We start from the raw sequence: 18,435 nt of genomic DNA, 5'->3' as shown, positions 1-18,435 counted from the left end.
TACTCCATTGTGTAGATGTACCACAATTTCTGTATCCACTCCTCTGTTGAGGGACATCTGGGTTCTTTACTTGATCTTGATTTAACTTTGTTAAGTGGTATCTATCAAGAAAATCACCAATTTCATTTAGATTTTCCAGTTTTGTTGTACAGGTTTTTGAAGTAAAACCTAATGATTGTTTGGGTTTCCTCAGTGTCTGTTGTTATGTCTCCCTTTCATTTCTGATTTTTTTTTTTAAAATTTGGATAGTTTCTCCATGCCTTTTAGTTTAGAAATAACAAGGGGTCATTTCAATTTTCTTGTATCTTTTAAGACTTGCTTTGTGACCAAGTTTGTAGTCAAGTCTGGAGAGGGTTCCCTGAACTCTATTCTTTTGTGTTTGGGTGAAATGTTCTATGCATATCTGTTAGGCTTGTTTGATTCTTAACATCAGTTAGTTTCCTTATTTCTCTCTTTAGTTTCTGTCTGGTTGACCTGTCCATTGGTAAGAGTGGAGTTACCAAGTTTTCCACTATTAATGTATGGAGTTTAATGTGTGATTCAAACTTCAGTAATGTTTCTTTTATGAATTTCGGTGCCCTTGTATTTAGGGCAGAGATATTCAGAATTTAGATGTTATCTTGGTTCTTTTTATGAGTATGAAGTGTTCTTTCCCATCTCTTGGTGAATTATCCTTGACAGTCTATTTTATTAGATATTACAATGGCTACTCTAGCTTACTTCTTGCGTCTCTTCGCTTGGAGAACTTTTTTTCCAGCCAGTTACTCTGAGATAAGGTCTGTCTTTGATCCTAAGGCATGTTTCTTGTATGCAGAAGAATGATGGATCTCATTTTTGCATCCACTCTGTTAGCCTGTGACTTTTTTTTCTTCTTAGTATAGAATAGTTTATTTAGGCCATAGTGAGTGGAGTTGACAGAAAGGCAGGGGGTTGGGGAGGTAGGCCAGAAGCATGTGGAGAGCGAGGTGGGCGGGGAGTGGGGAGAGAGGGGAAGAGAATAAGAGGACAAGAGAAGAGCAGCCTGTGACTTTATTGGTGAACCCATTGATGTTGAGAAATACCAAAGGCCAATGATTGTTATTTCCTGTTATTTTGATGTTTGTGGTGGTAGGGTTTGTGTGTGTGTGTTAGTTATTCTCTTTTGGTTTTAATGGTTTGAAATTAATGATTTCTTGAGGTTTTTTGTTTGTTTGTTTGTTTTGTTTGTTTGTTTGTTTTTTGTTTTGTTTTGAATGTAATTGTCCTATTGGTTGGAGTTTTCCTTCTAGTGTCCTCTGTAGAGCTGGGTTGGTGGAAAGGTATTGTTTAAATTTGGTTTTGTCATGTTATATCTTGGTTTCTTTGTCTATGGTAATTGGAAGTTTTTCAGGGTATAATAGTCTGGGCTGATATTTGTGGTCCAGGCCCTTCTGGCTTTTAGAGCCTCTGTTGAGAAGTCAAGTGTAATTCTGATAGGTCAGCCTTCATATGTTACTTGGTCTTTTTCCCCTGCCATTTTTCACATTCTTTCTTTTTCCTGCACATTTAGTGCTTTGATTATTATGTGGTGGGTAGATTTTCTTTTTGGTCTACTCTATTTTGTGTTCTGTAAGCTTGCACTTTCATGGGCATCTCTTTCTTTAGGTATGGGAATTTTTTTCCTGTAGCTTTGTTGAAAATATTTCCTGGACCTTTGAGCTTTGAATCTTCTATTTCTATTATTTTTAACTTTGGTCTTGTCATAGTGACCAATACTTCTGCATGTTTTGTGTCAGGAGTTTTTTTAATTGCCATATTATTTGTCAGATGTATTGAAGTCTTCCAACATATGTTCTGTGTGTGAGAGTCTCTTTTTCATGTCTTGTATTCTGTTGGTGATGCTTGTGTCTGTAGTTCCTGTTCGCTTACCTAAGTTGTCCATCTTCAGGATTCCCTCAGTTTGTTTTCTTTATTACTTCTATTTCCATTTTCAGGTCTTGAGCAGTTTTGTTCATTTTCTTAACTTAGGTGATTGTATTTTCCCATATTTTGTTTAAGGGATTTATTCATTTCCTTTTCAAAGCCCTCTATTATCTTCTTAAGACTGGACTTAATGTCATTTTGATGTGCATGGTAGAATATACATGCCTTGCAGGATACCTGTGCTCTGGTGGCGCTTTATTGCCCTGCCTGTTGTTCATCATGGTTTTTTTTTTTTTTTGTTATTTTCCAGACAGGGTTTCTCTTTGTAGCCCTGGCTGTCCTGGAGCCACCACCGCCTGGCTTGTTCATCATGTTCTTAAGCTGGTCTCTAGTCATCTGAGTTTGGGGGTTGTTGGAGGTTTAGGTGCTGATTTCTAAGTTTATCTTTGTTAGATGGGTGGGTTTTTTTAGATTGTTTCCCTTTGCTTTCTGTTTCTTCTCAGTCTTTTGGCTAGGGTTCTCAAGAGTCATGCTGGTGTGTCAGATGGGAGTGGCTAGGGTTCTCAAGAGTCATGCTGGTGTGTCAGATGGGAGTGGCTAGGGTTCACAGAGTCATGCTGGTGTGTCAGATGGGAGTGGCTAGGGTTCTCAAAGTCCTGCTGGTATGTCAGATGGGAGTTTTGTGGCCATTGTAACTGCTGTGGTTTTGCATGCCAAATTTGTCTCTGGGGTTCCTAGTACCATTGTGGCCTGGTGTCCCTGGTGCTGGTGTGGCCTCTAGGAAAGCAGAAAGAATTGTGACTGGAAAATGGAGTGCAGGGAGCATGCAGTATTGGGTGTGCTTTAAGGGGAGGTGGCAGGCCTAGGGAATGGGACGGGGTCTTACATGGTGTCCCTGGTACAAGTGTTGTACCTCTTTGTCTCTGGGAAAACAGGAGGAGCTGTGGGCAGGATAATTGCCTGAGAGCTTCTTTAAATAACAGAACTAACTAACTTTCTCTCTCTCTCTCTCTCTCTCTCTCTCTCTCTCTCTCTCTCTCTCTCTCTCTTTCTCTCTCTCTCCCTCTCTCTCTTTCTCTCTCTCTCTTTCTCTCTCTCTTTCTTTTTTCAAGACAGGGTTTCTCTGGGTAGCCCCGGCTATCCTGGAACTCACTCTGTAGACCAGGCTGGCCTCGAACTCAGAAATCCACCTGCCTCTACCTCCCAACTGCTGGGATTAAAGGCGTGGGCCACCACCGCCCCGGCTGGCAACAGAACTTTAAAACCACTTTCAAAGTGACAATTGTCAAGAGACAGGTTGAGCTCTATTTGGTTAATGTTTCAAATCTTCTTAAATCGTGTACACATGCTTAAAGTTTTTGCTAGTTATGGAAGAAAAAATATAATTTAACTCAAGTTAAGTAGAATATAAATTGAAGGTTAAGGGTAGTTTTATACTTGAATAATTTTTCTTAATTATCCCAAGTATACTTTTCAATACTTTTTATAATTAGTTTTTCAGAAATACTCATCTTGTTGAAAGTTAGCATCTTCTAAGTCTGTATACAGTTATGTAAAAAATGATACCTGTTAACATAATTGGTTCACTTAACATAATTTTAAAGCACTCTCCATGGGCATTTACATACATGCTCATGAATATGAAAATGATTTATGTCTGAAGGGTTTATGAATCTAGTTTGCAATTGTGGCATTAATTTAATAATTTCTGAACTGTATTTTCTTAAGTGATGTTTCTCTAGCACAAGACACCAAGAATAGGTCCTACTCATGGACCTGAAGTAGTAGTTAGGAATTCTCATAATCTAAGTGACATGTCATAGTGTGACCAAAATTTCAGTGGAATAAGACAATGAAAAATGATCCATTTCCAAGTATATTTAAGTAGAATAAATGTTCTTGAACTGTTTCCACCACTACTGTTTAACATTTGCCACTTAACAAAATATTCAATTTTTAAAAATTATAATAGTTCTGTGGTAACAAAGGTATGAAATTAAGCTCCTTTTTAAAAATAGTACCACAATACCTGAATGATTATTTGGACAGAAATATCTGAATTGATAACAAAGATTTTATATTGGTATATTTTGAGGTCAAAATAAAACAAAATATTATGATTTAAGTTATAGTTATTTGGGGATGGAGAGATGGCTCAGTGGTTAAGAGCACTGATTGCTCTTCCAGAGGTTCTGAGTTCAGTTTGCAGAAACTACATAGTGGCTTATAACCATCTGTAATGGGATGTAGTGCCCTCTTCTGGTGTACTCATATACATAAAATAAATAAATCTTTAAAAAAGTTATAGTTATTTATAAATTTAAATAAAATAAATTAGTTTTCACCTGATTTATTACATGTAGGACTTCTTTGATGCTGCAAGAAACAACCAGTCTTTGTTCTCAAAATTAAATGAAGAAAAAGTAGTTTTTTTCTTACATTTATTAGGAATAGATACAAATGGACATGCTCATCGGCCATCATCAAGGTAATTTCAATTATGTGCTCTGTTTGATCTTGTGGGGAATAGCTATTTTGTTTAAAATGTTGGTATAGTTTGGAATTTTCTTTGCAATTATGACAACAAAACTAATACTTTATGTAACTACTATCCTCTGTAATGTTTTCCGTTATATGATGTGTAATTTTATACTGGTTAAAATGACCTGTGCTTTGGCTATGCTACACATTAAAATAAGCGAAATAGAGTTTGCATATAGTATGTATTCATTTATCAAGGCAGAGAAAAGTATCTAAAGAACCCACATTTTAGGAGTGTTTCCCGTAAATCTCAAAAGCACAAACATTTTATGGTATGGATTTTATAACAGATGTAATGCCTTTGGGTGTTTATTTAACGGCATTGTATCGACCTAACAATTGCATAAAGGGCAGTTTATTAATTCTTCAGTAGTAGTCTCAGCTTTGTAGACCATAAGAGAGAAGAAACCATTTGAACTTTTCTTATTTATTTTGAGTTGGTTTTATATTAACTCTAACGTGTGCTGGTTTAATTACAAGCATAAATATCTCATATTCTTCTAGTTTAACATGATACAGTGGTTTCATTAGTGGAATATATTCATGTTAAGCTGACTCTGTCTAACTATATGGGAAGCTTGAGTTCAATTTGTTCTCAACAGTGTAGTAGATATAAATCACAAGTACTTTATAGTATGGAAAAATTCTGTACTTTAAATAATGATACTTTCCTATTAAGGTCACCAGAACAGTGTAGTTTATCAGGTGCACAAACTTGAAAGTCTTTAATATCCTGTTTAGAATGTTAAAAGTATTCACTTAAATACATTAACTAATCAATACTTTTCTTTTAAAATGTCTATGAAAACTATTTCCTCTTTTTAAATTTATTAAACAAAAAAATTAGCCTTATGAGGGGCTCTGATTTAAAGTAGTAAAGATTAAATCTGAAAGCATTTTTTTCAGTTTTTTACTTTAAATGTAATGAGTCTCAGTTGAATAAGTTTGATTTCTCTACATTAATTTAACTTGTTCTTTCATGTTTTTTTAAACAGGGAATATAAGGACAACATTAAAAAAGTTGATGATGGAGTGAAGGAAATTGTGTCAGTTTTCAAGCATTTTTATGGAGATGATGGGAAAACAGCATTTATCTTTACCTCTGACCATGGAATGACAGACTGGGGTTAGTCTGTCTTAAAGTACTACCTTAATGAAAGTAGTGGCAGATGTAGTTCCAAGTATTATGTTCAGAAAATCAGATGTCGGCATATAATTGTATGTTTAAAATGTCTGACCTTCTATGAAAAGATTTTTTTGTAAGTATAAAATGAACATAGTCTCATTTACAAATGAGAAAGTAGAAAAAAACCTCAAGTATTCTTAAATTTCCTCATACTTTTTTATTACAAAAGAAATTGTACCTGGAATTTACATGTGAAGACAAAGTAAGTGATGCTCCTTAAGGTGAATACTGAGCACTGCATCAGTCTGTGCTTCCAGTGAGGCTCTCAAGGCAGATGGACCATAGGGCATAAAGATGAGGCTTGACCTCTTGAATCATAAGATGACATTCAAGTGAGCTGGATTCTATCTTATAAAGGACTGCTTTTAGCTTTCCATTTACAGAGAAGCTGTAACAAAAGGATTCTGTGGTCAGTTACTTGTGCATAGCTGTGACCAAAATACATGAGAGCATCAAAAAAGGAAAGAAATATTTACTTTGGCTCACTGTTTTAGAGGCTTTGTTTGGTCGGTTGTCTCTGGCAGAACTCTGTGTTGCTGGGTATTTGGCAGAGATTTTTTTTTTTTTACCTTGTAGCAGACAGGAAACAAAGATAGAGAAACAGGGATGAGGGCAAGTTATTATGCTCAAAGGCATAGCTCTAGTGACTAATACTCCAGCTAGTGTTTCTACAGCCTCCCAAAGTATCAGTACTAGTTGAGCACAAGGATTTAATATGTGAACCTGTGGGGAACATTTTGTTTTCAAACCACGGTGAGGTGAATCTGTACACCTTGCTGTTCTGTTCACATTACTTGATCCCAACTGGGAGATGATTCCCCTGAACAATCTCTTCCCTGCTCTTTCTGCCTCTGTCTGCCCTGGCCTCTTCTGTGATGATCTCTGGGCCTCAGGGTGTGTGTGTGTGTGTGTGTGTGTGTGTGTGTGTGTGTGTGTGTGTGTGTGTGTGTGTGTCTGTGTGTGTGTGTCTGTGTGTGTGTGTCTGTGTGTGTGTCTGTGTGTGTGTGTTTCTCTCTGTGTGTGTGTTTCTCTGTGTCTGTGTGTGTGTGTTTCTCTCTGTGTGTGTGTTTCTCTGTGTGTGTGTGTGTGTGTGTTTACAAGGGATATAGATGTCCCCGTAATGGCTGAACGTTCAATAGCCACCTGCTTCCTGTCACTTGATCGGTTGTGTATCACTGCAGTTACTGCTGTTCACTGTAAGAGGCACTTTCTTTGGCTAAATCTGACAAAAGCAGTAATCCATGGTTATGCAGAAGATAGTTGAAAAGTAACATTATATCCATTTAGCAAAATAGCACTAGCCTCGTGTCTGGGCCTATGACTCTCCCAGCCTGTATGTGGGCCGATTCTTAGTACCAGAGCATTTAGAGATAGATGACTTTGCCATTGTCAGTGATTATATATACTCAACCTTAGGACTTGATGTCTTTGCTGTAGGTTCCCATGGGGCTGGCCATCCTTCCGAGACTCTAACTCCTTTCGTAACTTGGGGAGCTGGAATCAAATGTCCTCAAAATGTATCAGCTCAGCAATATGATGATGAGTTTTTAAAAGGTACAAACATATTTCTTAAATGCCTATCTAACATTTAAAATAAAACTAAAGGTAAACTAAGTGTACTTTTTCAATCAGTTCTTTTCAAATCATTTCAGATTGTTTTAAATCTCTTATTTTAATGCTTGTGCCATTATTTTTGTCAGTGTTATATATAAATTCTCCAAGTCAAGAACTTAGCTTTCTCTCTCTCCTCTCCCTCCTTCCCAGAACCATTTGTTGAACATATCCCTATATAGCACTGATTGCAAATATTTTGGCCTTCCTAAATTCTAAGAATTAGAAATTTTAATCTCATTTTTATTAAATTATATAGAGAATTTGAGTTTAAGTAAGAATAAAATAATGTACAGTTTCTTAGAGGGAAATTATTAAATTGATTATAATTTTCCAACTTAAGCAAAAAAGAAAAGAAACCCATACTATTAATCATGATATTACAATATCTAAAAATGTATGTCTCTTATATTAAAGGCTAGATGTAATACCAAGTTATTTCTGTTTGGACAGAACAGCATGGCTTCACATAAGACATGGTGCATTTTTCATTATGCTGTTTATATATTGTCAGCTCTGGCAGAGATACTAGGCCAGGCCTCAAGCCTACAGAGGAAGCATTTGACAAAGGGCCAAAGTACAGCAGTAATGAGTTGTTGCGATTCTTCCAGACTTACTTAAGCACAAACAATAGAACTTAGACAGCTTTTTGTTGTTGTTGTTGTTTTAAATCTACTGTGCTATCTTTGGGATAGTTGTTTCCACAGATCTTAGTACTAGCTTATGGCTGTCCAGCTCATGGCCCACATGGTCCACATCTAGCTCATGATTGTTACAAATGCTGCTCAATACAAAATTATAAGCTTGCTAGTAGGCTTGTTTAAAACATGTTATTTGTTTGTTTGTTTGGATTTTTGAAACTTAATAGAGCCACTCTTGAACATGAGCTTTGTAGAGGATGGCATTGTGTCCCAGTGGCTGGTAAAGCAGATATACGTTTGCACTGTTCATGCCATGGACACTCTTGCCTGGTCGATTAAAACTATTATAAACAAAAGTTATTTGTTATGAGTAAGTGCTGTATTAGTTACTTTGAATTGATGTGGCAAAATCATGACTAAAAGCAGTGTAGAAGGAATTTCGACATAAGATCTGATACCCTGAATCTAAGAAAAGGTAGGACCTCAAAAACTAAACAACAATAAAAACAAAGATTGGGAAATGGAACAGAAAGTTCTCAAAAGATGAAATGCAAATGCCTAAGAAATAATTATTATTTTTTAATATTCAAATATTTAGCCATCAGGGAAATGCAAGTCAAAGTTACTTAGTGAGCATCTTAGCTTAGTCAGAGGTACTAAGCTCCAAAACACAAATGACAACAAATGCTGGGGAGGTTATGGGGAAAGGAAATACTCAGGGCTGGTTATTCACGTACGCAGTAGGTAGTTTATGCTACTTATTCACTGCTGGCGTGCAAACTGGTACAACCATTCTGGAAATCAGGGTGAGGTTTCTCAAAAAGATAGAAATAGAACTGCCCCATGAAGGGATTTTAATAGTAATTTCATATACTGTTTTTAAAATGTGCTGTTAGTGATCCTAGGAGCCTCACAGCTATAGTTGTAACTATTTTGCTAACAACTATCCACCCAGAGAAAGGGAGGGAGGGCTTTTGGCTGTTGTGCTGTGTGTCACCTCAGTAGCAGATTACAGAGAACAGTAGCCTTGCTGACAGTTGCCATTAGGCTTGTACTTACCTTTTTGTTTCCTCGGATGTTTTGGGCATTATGTCTCCTGAACATACTAAAAGCTTACTAAAGCACAGAAAACACTAATGAGCTATTTTTATTCCTCTGCTATTTTGACATCTTTCCCTTTTTTTATATGCTTGGTTGAGAGAGAACTTTCCAATACTTATCCTTTACGTGGAGTTTCCAGCACTCCTGAAATAAGACAATTTGTTCTTGTTAAAAAGTCTTAATATCAGCCGGGTGGTGGTGGTGCACACTGTTAATCCAGCACTTGGGAGGCAGAGGCAGGCAGATTTCTGAGTTCGAGGCCAGCCTGGTCTACAGAGTGAGTTCCAGGACAGCCAGGGCTACACAGAGAAACCCTGTCTTGAAAAACAAAACAAAAAACAAACAAACAAAAAAAATCTTAATATCATATTTATGTCTCTGTCATTCAGAATGGAGATTGGAAAACTGGAAGAGGCGAGATGTCAATCAGGTATCCTTTTAAATTTAATTTTGCTATTTTCTATAAGAATTTTAGAGCCAGGCAGTGGTGGTGCACGCCTTTAATCCCAGCACTTTGGAGGCAGAGGCAGGCAGATCTCTGAGTTTGAAGCCAGTCTGGTTTACAGAGTGAGTTCCAGGACAGTCAGGGCTACACAGAGAAACCCTGTCTTGAAAAACCAAAAAAAAAAAAAAAAAAAAAAAAAAAAAAAAAAAAAAAAAAAAAAGAGAGAGAGAGAGAAATTGGCAGTAATAATAATAGTAGTAGCACAATATTTTCAAACATTCCTGCTATGGAGACTACTTCTAGTGTGAGTGCTTTGGCCTGACTATAATCTTCTCGTGCCAATTAAAACAAACAACAAGTACCAAGTGGGTTGCTGAGATGGTCAAGTGGGTAAAGTGCTTGCCACATAAGCGTGCCTGAGTCCTAACGAGTTTGTAGACATGAGCTGAGCAGTGTGCTGTCCTGATCTCCACATGCATGCTATGGCACGTGTGCTCCCCTGCCAGGGGGCTCCGGTACTCAAGCATTCTTACTATGAAGAGAGACCTGAATACAAATCCCTAGCCCCCAGTAAAGTCTCTGCATGGCTTCACGTGCCTCTAACCTTAGTGTGGGGAGGTGAAGACCAATAGGTCCCAGGAGCTTGCTGAACTGTCAGCCTGATTAGCAGACTAAGTCTCTAGTTAAGTGAGTGACCCTGTCTCAAAATATAAGATGGAGAACCACAGAAGCACCTCCACCAACATCCTCCTCTGACTTCCTCTTGTCTGTGCATGCATGCATTCTGCCAAACGTGTGTGTACCTCACACCTTCCACCTGAAAGGCTTCTCCCACGTACTAGTTGAGAGTTGTTCTGTTAAGTCTAAACTTACATTCTTAGTAAATTTCTTTGATTTCCTGTAATGGCTGATTGCTTACATTAAACAGAAGTAATTAAACTTCCTCTTAGGAGTTTCTTATTCTCAGTTATTGTTTGTCTTGTTAATAGATACTTCACTTTTCACTGTATTTTAACCTAATAAACATTCTTGATAATGCAATGGAAAAAGCGTAATAAGAGTTTAGATTACTTAGCTACAGATCTTTTGTTAAGAGGAGAGTATGTATGTAACTTAAGAAAGCGAGACTGGGCAGTGGTGGCTCATACCCTTAATTCTAGTACAGGGGAGGCAGAGGTAGACAGATCTCTTTGAATTTGAGGCTAGCCTGGTCTACAGAGCTAATTCCAGAACAGTCAAAGCTACATAAGTAAAACCTGTCCTGGAAAAAAAGCTAGACAATATTACCTGTAAATGCTAAGCACAGGGTTGTTGAATATATGCTACTTAAGCAGCTATCTTCACTGTTTGTAGAAGGGTCACCATCACTGGGATATGAAAATGGCAGGTAGCTTGTCTTCTAGGTCACATACAAGGTCCTTTTATTAAGGACAGTAAACCACAGTTTAGGGATTCAGTTTCTTGTCTATCCTTTGAAAATCTGTTTCTAGGAGCATAATAAAATTAGGTTTTTTTTTTCTCCTCTTAGGATCAATGCATGATACTGAAGAAAATGAATATATATAAATATCATATATATTCACTAATTATTATATATTATATATTATACTATAATCATATATATAAATTCACTAATTTATAATTTAAAAGGGCTAGAAATGATTTGAAGACCATCATACAAACATTTTTTATTTGTACCAAAAGTAAATCTTAGTCAAAAACTGAATGTAAAGTTTGTTTTTCAAAGTTCCAATCTGTTGGGTAATATTCATGGCATACAACTGTGTTAGATGGGAATCTTTATATTCAGCCCTCCAACCAACACTCATGTGCCCACTTGTGCCATGTGAGGAGTGGGGTAATTGTGAGTAAAGGCAAGCACAAGCTGTGACCTGCGATGCTTCTGCTGTAGAGGTGAGAACTGACGTTGTCAAAGCATTGTGTGACCAGTTGTGAAACTAGAACTATAAATACTGTAGGAGACACCTATAGCCACGAGAGCATGGGATGTAGATATCTGGAAAGCTCTGTTTAGCAAAGCTTTTCCTAGGAAGTTTAGGATTGAGCTGAGATTAAAGAATAAGCAAGAGTAATAGGGCCAGGAAGCAGCAGGGCTTTCGGGGAGAAGAGCAGCATAAGCACAGAGCTCTGCAGAGAAGACGCTTCATGTGTTGAAGGGTGTTAGAAGTGGCTTGTGTTCAGATCACAGGGACTATTGGATGTCAGGCAGAAACAGTTATGGACAGGTCTGCTAGGGCATGATGGTCTTTGGGAACTTAATTCCAAAGACTCGAGGAAGCTCTTGAAGTGTGTGTGTGTGTGCGCGCGTGCACACGTGTGCATACACACATGTGTAAGAATCCTCAGGCTTTAGGATGAATAGGTGAGATGAGTAGGAGAAACAAGATGTAAGGAAGACTTTGAATAGCATTGGTTTCCTGGGACTAGCAAACCTTACAAACTTTACATTAAGTGAGGAACAGAGGAGTACTTTAAAAGGAGCACCAGTGAAACAAAGGGTACTTAGAAGCTGCCATTGATGAGGCTCAGAAGAGAATTCATCTCAGGGTCACTGAGAGAGAGGCCTGGAAAAAGCAACAATTGTAAGTGCCTTCATTGCAGGTTATTATGTGCTAGATACACTGTAAGTTTATCTCATTTAATTCTACCATCACTGTGTAAGGGAGAGGCATATTTAACTGATGGGGAAGTCTAAAAACATGCTGATGTTTTCAGTGTTACCAAGCTATGATTTGAAGCTGTCTCATCCAACTTGTAAGTATTTTACTACTTGGCAAATTTTGAGGACTAATATAAACACAGCCAATTTAATTTAGAAAATTGAGGTTGTTAGCTCCCTTTGGAGATTAGTCTCTGGATGATAATATGTCAAAGTAGATTGCAGTATGCTGAGGAGTGGGTAGTGAGATAGAGAATAACAACAGAAACATAAACAACTCTTCTCAAAGGCGGAAATGAAAAAGAAATACCCACAGTGCCATTTGGGCTGTCCTCTCCACTGGTTGGCCAAACTTCCTTTTTTTTTTTTTTTTTTTTTTTTTTTTTTTTTTTTTTAATTTATTTTATTTTATGAGCACACTGTAGCTATCTTCAGACACACCAGAAGAGGGCATGGGATTCCATTACAAATGGTTGTGAGCCACTATGTAGTTGCTGGGAATTGAACTCAGGGCCTCTGGAAGAGCAGTCAATGCTCTTAACCACTGAGCCATCTCTCCAGCCCCCCAGACTTCCTTTTGATGGGCTTTCTTTAGTGCTTGTGTACATGTCTCCAGATAAAATCTACCCTATTTCTTGTATAACCACCAAAGTATTCTTCTTTTACACAATACTGAAATCTTTATACAAAACATTCAGGTTTTCAGCTAAAAGGGGAAATAAGTTTTGTTTGACTTTGTTTTATATTGATGACTTTTAATGGTTTCTTTTCAAAGTTAGTTTTTAAGTTCATGAATTTCTAGCAAATGGCATTTAAAGACACTGCTATATAAAAACATATAAATGTTTAAAGGTTTTGATTATAATAAATATGGTGATAGTCTGCAGTTGTATGAGAGGATGCAATTTTCTGGTTTATGCATATAGACTTGCTAGAATTGAACTCTTCTATTTTTAGGCTGATATTGCACCACTGATGGCATCCCTTATCGGAGTCCCCTTTCCTCTCAATTCAGTGGTAAGGAATAACACTTATTACCATTTTTCCATATAAAAATAAATTTTACTTTTTATGTGCTGTTTGTTGTTCAGTCTGTAGTTATATTTAAAACTATACCTTCCTCCGTACCTATCTCTAATACTGAAAGACTGCGTAGGGAGTTCCAGCTCAAGTCCAGGGAGGCATGCACCCAAAGAACACGGGGAGGCCATCTTGATGCAAACACAGAGGCCGTTTATTCGGAGCTCCGGTTCGACTCCCAATCAAACTCACGCAGGAGTCCAGGGAAATGGACCACGAGGCCCAGGGGTTAGGTGTTTATATAGGAAAAAGGTCTGGGGAAACAAAGGAATTGGTGTGGCTATACATGATTGGCTATTTTAAATGTAGTTAGTGTAGATTAGAGTTGAAAATTCTTAAAAGGGGAGTGCTACTCAGGGTTTCTAGTTGACCTTCAACTATATCTTAAGAGGACCAGGTGGCCCATTAGTCAGTGTCCGCCCCTGCACGTCCTTGCAGGCCTGGGCCATGGATATGTCTTTGCATTTTTACCGTCTCTGTGGTTTATGTCTCCTTGACCTGTCAGTCACTGGCCGCTTACCTCTGCTTTGATTTAACTCTTTCAATTCCAGGCTTACGTGGGCAAGCTCGTGCTGGACTTTTATTTTCCTTTTCAATACCTCATAATGGAATATATGCTATATAACATGAAAGAAAGCTTACCTTTAAATGTTTTATGGCAGGACTTTTTAAAAGATTTGTTTTATTTTGTATACAGCATTCTGCCTGCATGTGTGCCTACAGGCCAGAAGAGGACACCAAATCTCATTATAGATAGTTATGAACCACCATGTGGTTGCTGGGAATTGAACTTGGGACCTCTGGAAGAGCAGCTAGTGCTTTTAACGTCTGAGCCATCTCTCCAGCTCTTAAATGTATTATTTCTTTAAAAAATATATGATTTTTTATTCTAGTAACAAATGATATATATGTATATATATATACACACACATACACAGATATGTATATATGTATACATATATGCATGAGTGTAACATTTGATTATAAGCAACAGAAACTGAGTCCATTTAGAGGAGAAGTTATTGAAAAGTTTTGAAGGTTTGCTAGATCACATAGATGCTTGAAAATCACGTTTGGAAGTCAGTAGGAACCAAGAGGGCCCTGCATGGCTGTGCTGCTCAAGACTCCAACCTTAGGGTAGGACAAAATTATTCTTGTAGCTGCTGCTCTCTGACTCCCAAGAACCAAATCCAGAGTGTCTGGCTTGGGTGTTTGCTTACCCTTCAGCAGTGGAGAATAGGGCCTCAGATTACAGTTCCACCATGCTTTCATGCTTTATTCAGAGTGGAATAATACTCTCAGCAGGAAGTAGTAATGCTACTAAGAGTGGATCCAAGCAGGGCAGTGGTGATGTCCCCCTTTAATCCCATTGCTCTGGAGGTAGAGACAAGCAAACCTCTCTTAGTTTGAGACCAATCTGGTCTACGTAGTGAGTTTCAGGACAGCCAGAGCTGTGACAGAGACAAACCTTGTCTTGAAAAACCACCACCACCACCACCACCAAAGAAGGAGGGGGTTCAAATGGTGAAAGCTACAACCAGACTTGAAGCTGCTGCAGCTTCAGGAACTGGATTCTTCCCAGGTGGAGGACAGGGACCTGGAAAAAGAGGGTTTGAAATGCAGGAGGAGTAAATGAAACCAAGGCAAATATTCTGATGAAGGTTCAAACTTTCCTGAGGGACAGAAAGGAAAGCAAGTCTCTAGGTTCCATGATATTTGCATAACGTAAACATTGCAGTAAATCTCTGGACCTAGTGTCTCAGCAACCTGAAAGCCTTCCAGCTGTGTAGCTCTGTGGGTGGACTTCTAAACTGCAGCTTCAAAGAGAGGTGACTGTCCACAGAGCTTTTGTTGAGCTCCCCAGGTGAGATAGCAGCTTCCGGGTAGAGTCTGGCAGTGTGTTGGACGGCTTGGCTAACGGGGAAGATTACAAACCAGCTGTATTTTCTAGGCAAATTTATGTTAAAAATAGAATATAATTCAAAACTTTAATAAGATCTTGACTGCAATAAGTATTTGTTAATTTTATTCTTAAAATCTATAAAATATCTTGTCTTATATGTATCTTATTTATGTCCTTTTGTATTAAAAATGTATTGTAGCAGTGACCATTCCAGTGATTATTCCTTGTATATAGTGCACTTAATTCACTGAGCATATAACAGTATGGCCAACATAGTTGTATTAGTCAGCTTTCCATTACTATAACGAATTTCCTAGTAATCAACTTATGAAACAACAGCAATAAAACGTGTTTATTTTTGTCTCACAGCATTAAAGGTTTCAGTCTGTGGTGATACATTGTGGCAGGAGTATATAGCAGACCAAAACTGTTTGCCTGTGGCAGAGAAACAAAAGGACCAAGATGCCCTAGTCTTATAATAGGGTATGCCCCTAGTACCCCAAATGACCACCCCCAAAGTTTCTGTCACTTCCTAATAGGTCTTACCTCCTCACTCTTCTGTCACCTTCTAATTGTACCAGGCTGGGAAGCAAGTCTTTACTCATGTGCCTATTGGGAACATTTAGGGTGCAAACCACAGCAGTAATCTGTCAGCTCAATTTTAATTGACTTTAATTTATCTCATTTGTTTATGTAATTCATTATTTCTACTTTATTTCCATTTAATCCAGTAATTTATTTATCTGTGTATCTTTTTATTTTGCTTCTGTTTTTTATTTTAATGTGTGTGTGTGTGTGTGTGTGTGTGTGTGTGTGTGTGTGCTACATGTGTGCACTTGTCAAGCATTTGTAAGCTACCCAGTGGGGATGCTGGACAGTGAAACCTTTGTTTTCTGGAAGAGTAACAAACTCCCTTAACCACTGAGCAGTAAGCACTCTTTATTTTTTAAATGTTATGGATGTGTAGTTTAGTTCTGGCATGTGTCTCTGATGAGTGCCTGATGCTCTAAGAAGCCAGAAGAGGGTGTCAGAACCCCTGAAACTGGAGTTTAAACATGGTCCTAAGCCACCAAGTGGGTGGGTGCTGGGAATTGAACTGAGGTCCTCTGGAAGAGCAGCTGCTGCCCTTAATTATGAGTTCTTTCTAGCTCTCTGTTTTCTCTCTAAACAGTCTTACTGTGTAGCTTAGGCTGGCCAGGAACTTACCATCCCTCACCTTGGTTTCCAAAGTGCTAGATTTATGGGGAAGTGCTTGTTTTAGAATCAGAACACCACAGTCTTTATTAATACTTACGTTTTGTTTTTAGGGAATACTTCCTGTGGGTTATCTTAACAACACTGGTCTCTTCAAAGCAGAGAGCATGTTTACCAATGCAGTACAGATTCTTGAACAGTTCAAGGTGAGAAAATAAACAAATGAACTGTACTATAATTTTTAAATATGCTAAGTAAAAGTACTTGATTTTATATTTTAATGAATAGTTCCCTATAGCAGTATCGTGGGATTTGAATATTTGCCTAGTGTCATAACGTTTTTATTTCTGAAATACAGGCTTTAGGGGTCAGTTACAGTGTATAGAATTGCCTTTGAGTACTATTACTTACTATAAGATTGCCGTATATGCTTATAAAGACTACAAGCCAAATCCTTATTTATTGGAATGCGCCCAAAAGAAGATTAGAGAACACAGCATTACAGACATGATTCTTAGACTGTAACCGTGTGTCTCTATTTTCAGAGTTGAGGAAGGATTGTTGTAATTATATTACAATAGTGTGTTATTTTTGCAAAATTGATAGAATTTTCAGCTTACTGAGATAGTAAAGGGTTATTAATTTTTCTTTAAATATTTATAAGGTAGTACAAAATTCCATTTATTTCCATAAAAAGTTAATCATCCCCAAAGAGGCATTTTAATTGATATTTATACTTCAGAATGAAATTCATTATTATTTCTCATTTATAATATAATATGTATTTTCATGCTTGGTTCCCAGGTGAAAATGACTCAGAAAAAAGAAACTACTTTACCATTTTTATTTACACCATTTAAGTAAGTCTAAAATATTTTTTATTAACTTAAAAGAAAAAAATTCTCTTGAGTTTGATGCCAATGAGAGAGATTATCTTATATATAAACATTGTTATGTTTGTGTTTGGTAACGCAGATGCCGAACCGAAGTTATCTTTTGTTTCTTTTGCTAATGAGCCAAACCTTGTATACGTGTGAGTGGCTGGAGGAGGAATGGAGGTGTATGTACTGTAGTGATCTATGTAGAAAGATGGTCAACCTGAGTACTTCACCTTAAATATGAAGATGTCAGCTCATTTGTTATATACAGAGACATTGATATCATATCTGGATGGGTATTGAAGATTTGGGGGCCTATTGTTTTATATCACTGTGAACATGGTGATAGAAACTGTTCAATATGTAGAAGGCTCTGCGCGAATGTAACGAGTGACAGGGAAAGGCCAGGTGTGGTATCTGGAGAAATATTGGTTCCCCAATATGAGAGCTAAATGGATGGGAACCAGATTTCTTTGTTCCAATATCAGAGAAGATCTATTTTTCATGAGTAAGGAAAGGGCAGATCTGAGTCCTAGACCTTGCTCTGTGTGTATGTGTATGGCTGACTATGTGTGGGCTCAGCAGGTTTTCTCAACCTCTTGGAGGTTTTTATTTCAAAAGGTTTTACTTCTGACTAAAAAGATTATAGGAGCTTTAGGAATGATTTCATTGGAATTGTCACCATCAACATCACCATCATCATCAGCTCATTGGAATTACTTTTGGCAAGTTATAAAATACAGGTATATTATATAAACCAGAACAGTTTGAATAATGTGGTAGAATGCTTATTTTGTGTGTGCATGTACATGTACATGTATACATACATATACATATGTGTGTGTGTATGTATGGATCTTGAAGATTATTTTTCATTTAATTTCTTTTTTTTAAACTTTTATTACATTGTGATGAGAAAAGTTACATGATTTCAATTGATCTGAATTTGTTAACATTTAAAAACATATTTTAAGTAAATAGAATTAAATCACATTCTTATTTCCCTTTTGTACCCCTACTCCTCCCAGAGACAACCCCTTCAATACCCACAATATCTTTTTTGTTATATTCCTTAAAATTTACAAAATATTATAATGATAAAAATAAGTATTATAAAAGTTGTTTGATATAAAACAACAATCAATTTAACAGACTTACATAGATGCTCGTCTACAGCAATAGTGAAAATATATTTTTTTAATTATATATTTTAAATAACTCCAAACATATTAAAGTCTTTTTGTTTGTTTTGTATTTAGTAGAGTTTAAAATCTTGGCTCTTACTGTGGTACAA

The 18,435-nt window shown here is 37.2% G+C and overlaps 1 protein-coding gene across 10 annotated transcripts in view; it reads left to right on the top strand.

Annotated features, from left to right (window-relative positions):
* Pign (phosphatidylinositol glycan anchor biosynthesis class N) overlaps positions 1 to 18,435 on the top strand; it is a 128,914-nt gene that overhangs the window by 14,527 nt on the left and 95,952 nt on the right. For all 10 annotated transcript variants that reach the window (XR_004121240.1, XR_004121239.1, XM_031379807.1 and 7 more), the window contains 7 exons: positions 4,245 to 4,369; positions 5,418 to 5,548; positions 7,046 to 7,162; positions 9,351 to 9,391; positions 13,044 to 13,103; positions 16,377 to 16,469; positions 17,068 to 17,123. Coding sequence is in view for 8 of the 10 variants with exons in the window: in XM_031379807.1 (XP_031235667.1) it covers positions 4,245 to 4,369; positions 5,418 to 5,548; positions 7,046 to 7,162; positions 9,351 to 9,391; positions 13,044 to 13,103; positions 16,377 to 16,469; positions 17,068 to 17,123 (623 nt within the window). In the remaining 2 variants the exon portion in view is untranslated. The remainder of the gene's footprint in view (positions 1 to 4,244; positions 4,370 to 5,417; positions 5,549 to 7,045; positions 7,163 to 9,350; positions 9,392 to 13,043; positions 13,104 to 16,376; positions 16,470 to 17,067; positions 17,124 to 18,435) is intronic.

The sequence above is a fragment of the Mastomys coucha genome, unplaced genomic scaffold (genome assembly GCF_008632895.1).
Source record: "Mastomys coucha isolate ucsf_1 unplaced genomic scaffold, UCSF_Mcou_1 pScaffold1, whole genome shotgun sequence".
Lineage (NCBI taxonomy): Eukaryota > Metazoa > Chordata > Mammalia > Rodentia > Muridae > Mastomys > Mastomys coucha.
Note: the sequence above shows the minus strand (reverse complement) of the source record. Positions and strands in the feature narration are given on the sequence as shown.